Source organism: Babylonia areolata, chromosome 4, assembly GCF_041734735.1.
Source record: "Babylonia areolata isolate BAREFJ2019XMU chromosome 4, ASM4173473v1, whole genome shotgun sequence".
NCBI lineage: Eukaryota > Metazoa > Mollusca > Gastropoda > Neogastropoda > Buccinidae > Babylonia > Babylonia areolata.
Window position 1 is genome coordinate 18269354 of NC_134879.1, and position 12535 is coordinate 18281888.

Below are 12535 nucleotides of genomic sequence, written 5' to 3' on the forward strand. Positions count from 1 at the left end.
TCGAGTTGACGAATGGTTTCAGCAGCGAATGCAGGTTTTCAGTAAATGCAAGACAACAAACAAAAGAAGAAAAAAATAAAAATAAAAAATGAAATGGACGAAGTGAAGATGAAGATTCAATGGGGACATAAAAAGGCCGAGAAGTCTAGGCAGATGACTTTCCAGTCCCTATACTACTACTACTACAAAGATAATGTTTCCCACACGGCAGCTGGTCGAAAGAATCGAAAGTAGCTTTCTCCCAATGTCTTCCGGTGTGAACACTCAGTAGGTGACGTCATCTGTCATGGCTGATGAGTGGTGGGTGAGCTGTGTGTTTACAAGAAGCATTGTGGCCGTTTTGTTTACCCAAACTTGAACTTTATAAGTGACTGAAACCAGCATGTCGTGTCAGTTGTCAGTGTTGTCAAGATTCCAAGACCTGACTGCAGTCAGGCGTTTCTTGTTCCCGCATCTCAAAGACAATTCACCCAAACCTGCTGGGGAGCAGCAGACGCCTGATGGAGGTACTGCTGCTTGTATTTGTGCTGTGTGTTGGAAAATACGATACAAGAATTTAGAACCTTTTCTGTCACTACTTCATTGACTCGACTCATCTCTCTGTGTGTCTTGAAATAAAATCCTGTTCCTTTTGTTTCGTTTCGTTTCTTTCAATCTCGGCCTGTCTGCTCACGAATGAAGCACGCAGTCTCTCTCTCTCTCTCTCTTCTCTCTCTCTCTCTCACATACACCACACCATGATTTGGTGACTTAGGGGTTGTGGGATGGTGGTTGTGGCGATTTCCCCTCATCCACTGAGGAAAAAATCAAAAACAGAATCATGAAAGTGCTTATAAGACTAGAACCATATGTCATGTGGAAGACACACACACACACTCTCTCCGTCCCCCCCTCTCCCTCCCCCCTCAACCTCCTCCCTCCCCTCCTGTCTCGATCCTTCCTCCCCCCTGGCCCCTCCCCTTCTCTATTCCTCCCTCTCACATGCACACACACTCACAGTGACAAACATCATCAGTGTGCTATGCAAAGGTCAGGCATTTCCATTAAAAATTTCTTTTTTCTTAAGAGAAGATGTGGTGTACCTGTAGTGTATATATGGATCAGTCCACACTCATTGACACCTTGAAACTGATATCACTCACACATACACACACGCACGCACTCACTCAAACACACACACACACACACACACACACAAATATACACACAGACACACACATGAAAGAAACTGACAGTGTCAGTGTGAGTATTGGGGGTACATGACAATTAGTTTGCAAGTTGAAACTTTGTCGAAAGCAAGCTCAAAGAAAACTGATGAACAAATTTTAATTAGTGACCAAAACCATATGCATAACAGTGATGTGAAGGGAGTCCAGTGATGAGCGGTGTTTATGGATGGGGAGGGGTGGGAAGCAGGATGTGGGTGGAAAGGAAGTGTTTTAGTTATAAAAAGGAATTATTGACTTATCGGAAAACACACGAAGCAAACACATAGTTATCTCAGTATCTGTCAACAGATGCAGAAGAATGGGGCGATGATTGGGGATGGAGCATTGATGAGAACACAGGCGCCAGCCTGTCGAATCCTGTCCAGACCAACGTGGAAATGGTGGATGATGGAGTGTACAAGTGGCTGCAGAACAGCATTGTGTCTCTGTCACCAAACAATGACATCATTGCCGTGGCCAATGACGACAAAATATGTGTGCTGACACGTACGTTCATTCTCCTTCATAATATTTGTTATGAATTTGTATTTATTTATTAAGACTTCTTGCTATAGCGAATATTCTTGAAGCCCTATGCGCTTTACAATAGCACTAAAAACATTCACTCAAACATCCCCACACAAACATATGCATATAATTTGAAACATAGGTAAGAGAGAACAATTAAAAGAGGTCATGTCAGTTGATTAAATCAAGAAATGCAACAGGTATATAAAAAAAAAAAGAAAGATAAAAATGAAATAATGATAACAACAAAAAAATAGTTGAAATTGAAAGAACACAAGCATGTGCGCATACGTATATACGTAGGTACATACATACATACATACACACAGAACACACGACGTGTATGCGCACACACACAAGCGCGCGCGCACATGCGCACGTGCGCTTGTACGCACGCACGCACGCATGCACCAACAAACACAAGCCACATACCCAGACACACTGCTCACGCACTCACTCAATGACACACACACATACACACACCTACAGGCGCATACAGGCGCATACACACACGAACACAGATCAACAATCAAATAATGCAAACTACTACGACATTACATAAAAAATAAAAAAAAGTTCCTGCATAGCATTTCCCTGAAGAAACAATCCACATAACATACACAGATCAAAACTAGAAAGATGAAGCAAATGTACACACACACACACACACACACACACACACACACACACACATGCGTGCGCGCGCGAATGACAAACATTTGAAACACATAGGCTACAACATTACATGATAAGCAATATTCATCAAACATTTCTAGTAAAAATGTATGTACATTATTACATTTATGAAATTAAACCTGAAAATGTAAAAATGTACGTACTTGTGAAAACACTCACACCTCTACCCCGCCCCCGCCTGTGACCTTGGAAAGAAAAGAGAGATTGCTGACAGGACGATAGTTTTTGAGGGTGTTTACATTGAGAGTCGGCTTCTTGAGCAGTGGTGTTACAAGGGCTTTTTTGTACACATCTGGGAAAGTGCCTGACTGAAGAGAGTTGTTGATGATAGAGGTCAAGGCTGGGAGGAGCACATCAACACATTCAACCAAAAGGGATGTGGGGATTGGGTCAAGTGCACATGTTTTGGGGCTAGATTTTATAATGACTTGCTAAATTTCTTCCTCTGTGACAGGATGAAAACTGTTGAAAGGCGAGGAAGAGTGGGGTTTGTCAGCAAAGAGAGGATCGGGTACAGACTGGCTAAATGTTTCGAGCTCATCTCTAATTGTCTTTATCTTGGTAGTGAAAAAATCAGCGAAAGCATCAGAGAGGTCATTAGGAGGAATGTCAGTTGGTAGGATGAAGTCTCTGCTCCTGCCAAGGAGGCGGTCACTGGTTAAGAATAAGTTTTTGACAGATGTACTGGCTTTGATCTTTGAGCTCCAGTACTCTTCTTTGGCATTCTGAACAATATCAGTGACTAACTGTTTTGCTATTAAAAAGATCTGACTGTCCACTGTCAGACTACTCTTGCACCTCTTCCTCTTAGCACGTGGCGCTCTTTCTTGGCGTCACGCAGGATGTCGCTGACAGCTGCGTACCACAGGGACGTGTGGCCTGAAGGCACACGCTTCTCTGTAGCTGGAGCATGTCTGTCGAGCAGTCCGCGCAGGCCATCATCCAGCTGTCAGGCGGAGAGGTTGGGTCCAATGTCATACAGCATGTCCTGGACGTCAGCCTTGAAGGAGTCCCTGTCGATGGCCTTGATGTCCGGCACTGTGCAGTAGACAGGCTTCCTCTTGGGGTGGGACACTTTAAGCCTGCAGAGAACAGCGGCATGGTCAGAGGAGACCATGTGGTTGAGCTGGCAAGAATGGATGAGCTGATCAGCCTCTCGGTGCAGGACCCAGTCAAGGATGTGGCCGCTTCTGTAGTAGGTAGCCTCCTGCACACCCTGTGTGAAGTCGAACCTCGACACAATGTCCAGCACCTTGGAGGTAAGTGGATCGGCGGGCACGTCATAGTGCACATTGAAGTCGCTGACCACCACTGACGTCCCACATAGGAGGTTGCAGTAGTCGAGCAGGTCTGGCAGCTCTGTCAGAAATGTAGAGTTCAGAAGTTTTTTCTGTTTGCTTGGCAGTGGTATGTACAGACAGAAGAAGTGGATGTGTTGGGGTGCTGTCAGTGTGAACTGAATCAGCTCACAGGAAGTGAGAGTGAAGAGGAAGGTGGAGGTGATAGTGATGGGGAGACAGGTCACGGTAGAGGACAGCAAGTCCCCCACTCCGTGTTGCACGAGGGAAAGACCTCAGCTTGTAGCCTGGCGGAACTAAGTCAGCACATTTGTTTTCATCGCCACTAGTTTTCAGCCACGTCTCTGTTAAAAATAAAACATCCATATTTTCATCCTTGATGAAGTCCACAATCTGTGTCCACTTTGACTTTGAGCCGACGGACTGCGTATTAAATAGGCCCACAGTCATTCTGGTGTTTTGATGCCAACCATTGATGGCGATGACGTTGCCCATTTGAGTGTGCCTGGAGTCCAGTAAGTGTGGTGGAGTAGCTTGACCGTCAATCTTATTTGATGTGTTGATGCCCTTAATGGCCTGTATCGTGCGAGGTCATCAGCTTGGTGGTGGGCTGCAGAGCGACAGAAAACATCCACTACAGTCTCAATTCCTCTGCTCTCCATACTGATGAGCATGATGGGCTGAGGGGGGAGACCGTTTTTCACAGGGTACAGAGGAAAATATATTTAAATGCTCAAAATTCTGGTAAAACTCATGAGTTCTGTTAGTTTAATAACTTTTTGTATGTAAATAAAATTTAACGACTGCAGGCGCCTGTGTTCAATGACGCTTGTTTCACTGACTGAGTGCACGTGCGCTGCAAATAACATGTGTTTAAGCATGCTCATGTGAGGAGTTCAGCAACATTCGATAAGGTCGTACTGCAAACGTGCCTACGAAAAACTCGTGCAGCAGACACAGAACAAAATGAACATCTGTTGACCGTCCTTGAGTGGTGTTGATATTTTGTTCCCTTCTTCAACAATAGTAATTAATAAAAACAGTAATTGTGGACAATCTACCAACCCTCTGATACAACGAAAAACTCTTTCACTTTCACATACCGTCCATCAGCATCAGTGTAGTTCTCTTTTACTTTTTCTGTGTGTCTGTGTTTGACATTGTACTAAAGAAATATTACAGGTGTGTGTGTGTGTGTGTGTGTGTGTGTGTAAACTTTTGTACATTCTTTTGTGAATTTGGGTTCTGCTTAGATCAGAAACCTTCTTTGCTGTTTTCTTTTCAAGGAGGGTGTGTGTGTGGGTGTGGGTGTGTGTGTGGGGGGGGGGGGGGGGGATTCAGTTTATTAGATTATAGAAATTCAATTTTTGAATTTGGGAACAGATTCAAAGTCTTGTTTTAGATCCTTTTTTTTTCTTTTCTTTTTCTCTCTCTCTTTAATTATTTACTTATTTTTTATCCTTTCGGTCTTGCTTTCTTCCCTGTGTGTTAAGAGTATTCACTTGAATTGAAAATGGAATCAGATGAATTATGACCCTGGATAAGTATTGATTTAACTTGTCAGTTAAATTTGTGTATTATCTCTTGACTTATAAAATGAAACATTGACAAGACTTATAAAATGAAACATTGACAAATGAACTGTTTGCATTTAAGGTTATTTTTATACGGCAAGATTAAGCCATTGTTGCATGTGATGCATAAATTATATATGGTTTTATAGAAAAATGGGACCCACAAAAGAAAGGGGAAGAAATAGACACCTGGCTCACCACTGCTTGGGAAAGTAGCATTGCCCAAGATGAAGGGTAAGAATATGTGCACGTGAAAAGGTATGTGTGTGTGTCTGTTCTGCATGTGTATCACTGTATATGTATCACTGTGTGTGGTGTGTGTGTGTGTGTGTGTGTATCACTGTATGTGTGTGTGTGTGTTTATGAGTGTGTTGGAGTATGCATAAATAATGAATAAGCATGTGAATATTATCAAACATGTGTGTATGTTTCCAGGTTTATGTGTGTAAATTATGTGAATGTATGCATGTGTGTGTTATTTGTGTGTGTGTGTGTGTGTGTGTGTGCGTTAAAAACCTGACTGCATTTCTAATGAAGAGATCAAAGTAAATAATCAGTTTGTTCATTGACATTACTGTGTCAGTTTGTGAAATAAAAAGAAAGAACTTTACACTAACAGGTTCGTAACTGTGTTCTTCCCTTTTTGCGTCGTGCAGGGAGTTGATAACTGACATCCTCTGCCTTCCTCTGGCTTCACAGAAAAGGTGTGTGATCACTGCTGTAGTTTTGTCAGATTGATTCATGTTGCAGGTCATTGCTGTGTTTTCCATTTCGTAAACGTGTCGTTGCATTTTGATTATTACAACTACTTTTTGTACGTGTGCATCATTTGGTAAGCTCTCAAAGTCTCACCAGGATGCTGAGTCTGTCAGTATCTGTTTTATGGATCACCTTTCATATGCGTTCAGTAAGTAGAATCATACAATTTTTTTTTAATGGTTTTAAAAACTTTGCTGCTTTTTGTCATTTTGTGGGTTGTTCAGCCCCCAAAAAGGTAAAATACATATGAAAAAAAAAGTTCTTTCGGCTGATGTAAAACAGAGCAAATAAATTGTAAACACACATAGGCAATCTTAAGTATGAAAAAACAAACCAAAAAAAAGTTTAAAATAACCTGTTTCTTTGCTACACATGCTGCCAGGCTGTGTGGAATATCCACACAGCACAGGTATAGAGTTGTTGAGTGAAGAATGTACTCATCATTTAAAGTTTAGATTTGAAGAAGTTGAAAGTTACGACAAAAGCTATCATCATGTGGTAGATGACATTGTACAGTTTAAGCTGAAGATGGTAGTGTCAATACTTAAAACAGTTTCTCTGTCTGTGTCTTTGTCAGGAGTACCCAGGGTGCACCGGACTGGACTTGTGTAATTGTGGGGTTTACATCTGGCTACGTTCGAATGTACACAGAGGTAAATAACAAGGATTTGTTTTTTCCCCAACAGTGCTTTGTGATTGGTTATGTGTAAAATGTCATTTTCAAGTGTACTACAGTGGTAGTGAACATTTAAAAAAGTTTAATTTTTCTTTTTTCTTTTGTTTATAACTGTGATTTTGCAATGTGGGTTTAATGATGCAAATACATGTAGTAGGCAGGTTTAGTTTTAATGTGTGTGTGTGTGTGTGTGTGTATCTTTCACACCCAAAAAGGAGCAAAATGACTAAATTTCTTTGTGTCTTTGTGTGGTTTTTTTCCCCCCAGACTGGAGTGCTGCTGCTGTCTCAGTTACTGCATTTGGAGCCAGTGCAGAAACTAAAGTGCCGCACCTACGAACCACCCCGCTTCCTTGGCATGGGAGAAAAGGTTTCAGTGACTGAAAACTAATTTCTTTGAATGTTTCTGTGCCATTTGAATTTTATTCCCAGCGATGAGTGACAGTATCAAAAACATGAAAGAAGGCAACAGGGGACAAATACAAAATACAAGAATACAGTATTTTCTCAAAGTGATGATTTGTTATGTTTGCTGATAAACCAATTTCTCCACAGTTTTTTTGTTTTGTTTTGTTTGTTTTATTTTGTTTTGTTTCTTTTTACAGAAAAATTTTGAGGGAATAATTATGAAATTACGGATTTTTTTGGATGCTGATTCTGGACATACAGTATCAAGGTGTATGAAATTATAAAGGGTCACTAGTGTGTGTGTGTGTGTGCATGTGTGTGTGTATGTGTATGTCTGTGTGTGTGTTTGTACATAATTTATATCTATGGTTGTATGTGCTGTGTGTGCATGTGTCTGTGTGTGTGTGTGTGTGTGTGTGTGTGTGTGTGCAAGTTCTTGTTAGTGTGTGTTTATGCACGAGTGAGCTGATTTCGCTGTGAAATTGTTATTTGTGTGCGTGCCTCAAAAACGATTGATCACAAACAGTTGCGTATGTTATTGCTAATGTGCAGCATGAAGAACTGATCATCCTGTACAAGAAAGCGGTGGTGTCCATCGATGGCTTCAGTCTCATTCAGTCGCTCAGAGCCTGTCGGAACCAGGTGGCCAGAGGTAGTGACCACAGAGTGGGATTGTGTGTTTGGATTTTGAAGTATGTTTTTTGGGTTTTTTTTTTTTTTTTTTTTTTTTTTTTAGGAGAAATCAGAGGATGCGTTCAAGTTCTGCAAATGTGCAGGGCTATCTCAGCATCCATGGAAGATTTTCGTTGTTTTTTTCGTTTTTTTTTTTTTTCTTCTTTTTCTTCTGTCATCATTTTTCTCCTTTCTTTCTGTTATCTTTTTTTTTCCTCTCTCTTCTTTATTTTCCTTTCCTTTCTTTTTTCCATTTCCTTATAACAGATCTTCCATCGTCTTCAATATCATGCAACACAAAAGAAGAAAAAACATAAACATGCACACAATGACCCCGCACACAATTACAGTGTCTGAAAGAGAAAACTAGGCTCTCTCTCTCTCTCTCTCTCTCTCTCTCTCTGGAGGCACTATAACTATGCAAGAACAATACGTGTATGTTTGATGTGACCACCTGGTCACTCGTTTGTTTTTTTGTTGTTGTTTTTTTGTTTGTTTGTTTTGTTTTGTTTTGCTTTAGTTTTTGTTGTTTGTGTGTGTGTGTGTGTGTGTGTATTTTAAAATATGTTATTGTGTTGCATTGTATATTGCATTGTATTGCACTGCATTGCATTGCATTGCATTGCATTGTATTGCATTACTTTTTGTCACAGTGGATACCCTTTTGTGTGAAATTGAGGCTGCTCTTCCCAGGGAGATAGTCGTGATATGGTCCTGTGGGTTTGGCTGGACTGTAAGCAGCACATGTAAAATGTCCCCCAGAATGAGGGTGTCACCACAGTGAAACATCTTCCTTTTTCTTTTTTTCTGTCTGCAGCTAGTTATCTGCGAAATCCTTTTCACCGTTTGCTTGTTTCAAAGAGATATAAATGTTTAGTACAGTATTCTGTATATTTTTTCAAATTTTAGCTGCCAGTACTAACTGTGCATACGAGTGCATTTGTTTTAGTATCAAAGCAGATTTTTCTTCAGATTTTTGTCAGGAACAACCCTTTGGTTGCCATGGGTTCTTTTACATGCACTGAGTGTATGCTGTACATGAGACCTCAGTTTATGCTCATCTGAGACTAACTGCATGTTTGTTGCATATCTGTTATGCATGTGTGTGTGTGTGTGTGAATGTGTGTCTGCATGTTATACATTTATTTGCTTATTTGTCATCATTAGTGTCTTTATATTTCTTATTTTATTTTAAATTTTTTTAAATTATGTTTTTATTCATTCATTTATTGATTTTTAAAAAAAATTTTTTTAAAACGTTTTTGTTTTTTGTGTGTGCTTACAGTTGATTTCATCAAGACTTTGTGCCTTATAGATACCATAATTATAATAATTCTTATTATTATCTTTATATTTTTTTCTATTATTTTTATTTATTTATTTTATTTTATTTTAAAATTTATTTTATTCTTTTTTTTTTCCTCAAGGCCTGACTAAGTGCGTTGGGTTACGCTGCTGGTCAGGCATCTGCTTGGCAGATGTGGTGTAGCGTATATGGATTTGACCAAATGCAGTGACGCCTCCATGAGCTACTGATACTGAAAGACTAGCACCCAGACCAGCACTCAAGGTTTTGTGGAGGAGGGGCGTGAAAATCCTGGTCTGTGTATGGGACTCGGAACTTGTGGACACTGGCTTCTCAGTTGTGTCATTATCAAGAGGAGATGCTGGCTGCAAATGTTGAAATGTCACTCTCTGTTACCTGTATATTTCTCTTGCCTCTTTCCTGCAAAGGCTTGGAACAAAGCACAGCAGACAGTTGGAGAAATCTTTACACTTTTCTCTACTTGTAAAAAAAAAAAAAAGTATCGTGCAATTTTCAAAAAAGAATTATTTATGAAAGGAAGGATGCATTTCTTGATGCATGCATATTTTTTTTTTATTGGGTCTGTATTACCGATAATTATTGGATATTCATTTGTTCTGTTATACTTGAAACAACATGAGCAATTTCTTATTCATTACTGGATGGTATTTTAGAGAAACGAAAAGGCAGTTTTGATTTTTTTGAATTATTTAATTTATTTTGTTGTTGTTGTTTTAGTCAGAGAAAAGGTGTTGCTGCTGCTTGAGAGATGTTGTATGTTGAGATGATGTTCCAGCGACGGCCAGTGGAGGGGAGGGCTACGTGCAGCCCCCACCCCTTGCCTACAAGAAGTGGGCCCTCAGCGACCAGGATCGCATCACCGATCTGGTCAGCTGCGGTCAGTGAAAGAGGATGTTTGTTCTCTGGTTGTTTGGTTTCCTTTCGTCACCCTAGGGTCTTTGTTGACCTGCAACCACTTTTTTTGTTTTAGGTCCACACTTTATCAAGTTGATGTTTGTATGTTGAAGAAGAGGGAGATTGTTTTAATTTGTTCTTTGACTTTGTATATGTGTAAGTGTGTATGTCCATGTATGCAAGTACATTCCTCATTTTTGTGTGTGCGTGTGTGTGCGTGAGAGAGGTCGTGCATGCAGGGGTAACATGCTGTACTCACACTGGGCTGTATGCTCAGTTCAGGTGTAACATGCTGTACTGACGCTGAGTTATATTCTTATTTCACGGGTAATATGCTGTACTCATATTGGGTCGTACGTATACTTATTTCAGGGGTAATATTCTGTACTCAAACTGGCTTATGTACATATTTAGCATACAGAGCTTCTGCTGGGTTATAATCTTATTTCAGCGGTAATATGCTGTGCTCATACTGAGTTGCATACTTATTTCAGGAGTAACATGTGGTACTCACACTGGGTTATATACTTACATCAGGAGTAGCATACAGAGTTCACACTGGTTGTATACTCATTTCAGGAGTAACATGCTGTACTCACACTGGGTTATATATTTATTTTGGAAGTACTCACACTGGGTTACATACTTATTTCAGGAGTAACATGTGGTACTCACACTGGCTTATATACTTATTTCAGGTGTAACATGCGGTACTCACTCTGGGTTATATACTTATTTCAGGTGTAACATGCTGTACTCACACTGGGTTATATACTTATTTCAGGTGTAACATGCTGTACTCACACTGGGTTATATACTTATTTCAGGTGTAACATGCTGTACTCACACTGGGTTATATACTTATTTCAGGTGTAACATGCTGTACTCACTCTGGGTTATATACTTATTTCAGGTGTAACATGCTGTACTCACTCTGGGTTATATACTTATTTCAGGTGTAACATGCTGTACTCACACTGGGTTATATACTTATTTCAGGTGTAACATGCTGTACTCACACTGGGTTATATACTTATTTCAGGTGTAACATGCTGTACTCACTCTGGGTTACATACTTATTTCAGGTGTAACATGTTGTACTCACTGTGGGTTTTATACTTATTTCAGGTGTAACATGCTGTACTCAACACTGGGTTATATACTTACTTCAGGTGTAACATGCTGTACTCAACACTGGGTTATATACTTATTTCAGGTGTAACATGCTGTACTCAACACTGGGTTATATACTTATTTCAGGTGTAACATGCTGTACTCACACTGGGTTACATACTTATTTCAGGTGTAACATGCTGTACTCACACTGGGTTACATACTTATTTCAAGTGTAACATGCTGTACTCACACTGGGTTATATACTTATTTCAGGTGTAACATGCTGTACTCACACTGGGTTATATACTTATTTCAGGTGTAACTTGTGGTACTCACACTGGCTTATATACTTATTTCAGGTGTAACAAGTGGTACTCACACTGGCTTATATACTTATTTCAGGTGTAACATGCGGTACTCACTCTGGGTTATATACTTATTTCAGGTGTAGCAAGTTGTACTCAGACTGGATTATATACTTATTTCAGGTGTAGCATGTTGTACTCACACTGGGTTATATACTTATTTCAGGTGTAGCAAGTTGTACTCACACTGGATTATATACTTATTTCAGGAGTAGCATACAGAGCTCACACTGGGTTGTTTACTTATTTCAGGAGTAACATGTCCCAGCCCTTTCGACCAGCTGAAAAGGGCATCGATGGAGCATGGGTTCAATGCTCAGCCTCGTGTCAGTCCGCCCGCGGCGTCCTTGTATATCACTTCTGGAGCCTCTCCTTATGTGGGCTTCTTTTACGCTATCGAGGTGGGTCGGTCACGGTTTTGTGGTTATTGGTACAGTTTATTGTTATGTCTTTTATCTGTATTTCTTCTTCTTCTTCGTTTGTGGGCTGCAACTCCCACGTTCACTTGTATGTACACAAGTGGGCTTTTACATGTATGACCATTTTTACCCCGCCATGTAGGCAGCCCTACTCCATTTTCAGGGGTATGCATGCTGGGCACGTTCTTGTTTCCATAACCCACTGAGCACTGACATGAATTACAGGATCTTTAACGTGTGTATTTGATCTTCTGCTTGCATATAGACAGTAAGGGTGTTCAGGCACAAGCAGGTCTGCACATATGTTGACCTGGGAGATCGGAGATCTGTTTATATTTGATTCAGGTCTATCATCTTGGATATTGTTTATGTTGGGTTCTTTTTTGCTATTGAAGTGGGTCGGCCACCTTTTTTTTTTTGTGGCATTGGTGTATGTTATTTCTTTGTCACCTGTTTTTTCTGTAAAAAATCTGGTCCATAAACCTATACTGTATTTATGTAGGCTTTTTCTGTGCTATTGAGGTGGGTTGGTCACATTTTGTTGCATGGGTACATTTTATTGTATTACGTGTTTGCAGTAAGATCTGGTCCATGAA

General features: G+C 40.2%; 1 protein-coding gene across 1 annotated transcript in view; it reads left to right on the plus strand.

Moving 5' to 3' along the window:
• Positions 1–269: 269 nt before the first annotated feature.
• LOC143280912 (rab3 GTPase-activating protein non-catalytic subunit-like) overlaps positions 270–12535 on the plus strand; it is a 55867-nt gene continuing 43601 nt past the window's right edge. Inside the window, exons 1-9 of the mRNA XM_076585691.1 lie at positions 270–506; positions 1518–1715; positions 5454–5538; positions 5961–6008; positions 6641–6716; positions 7007–7108; positions 7699–7798; positions 9921–10022; positions 11773–11921. Of these exons, the coding sequence (XP_076441806.1) occupies positions 383–506; positions 1518–1715; positions 5454–5538; positions 5961–6008; positions 6641–6716; positions 7007–7108; positions 7699–7798; positions 9921–10022; positions 11773–11921 (984 nt within the window). The 5' untranslated portion in view covers positions 270–382. The remainder of the gene's footprint in view (positions 507–1517; positions 1716–5453; positions 5539–5960; positions 6009–6640; positions 6717–7006; positions 7109–7698; positions 7799–9920; positions 10023–11772; positions 11922–12535) is intronic.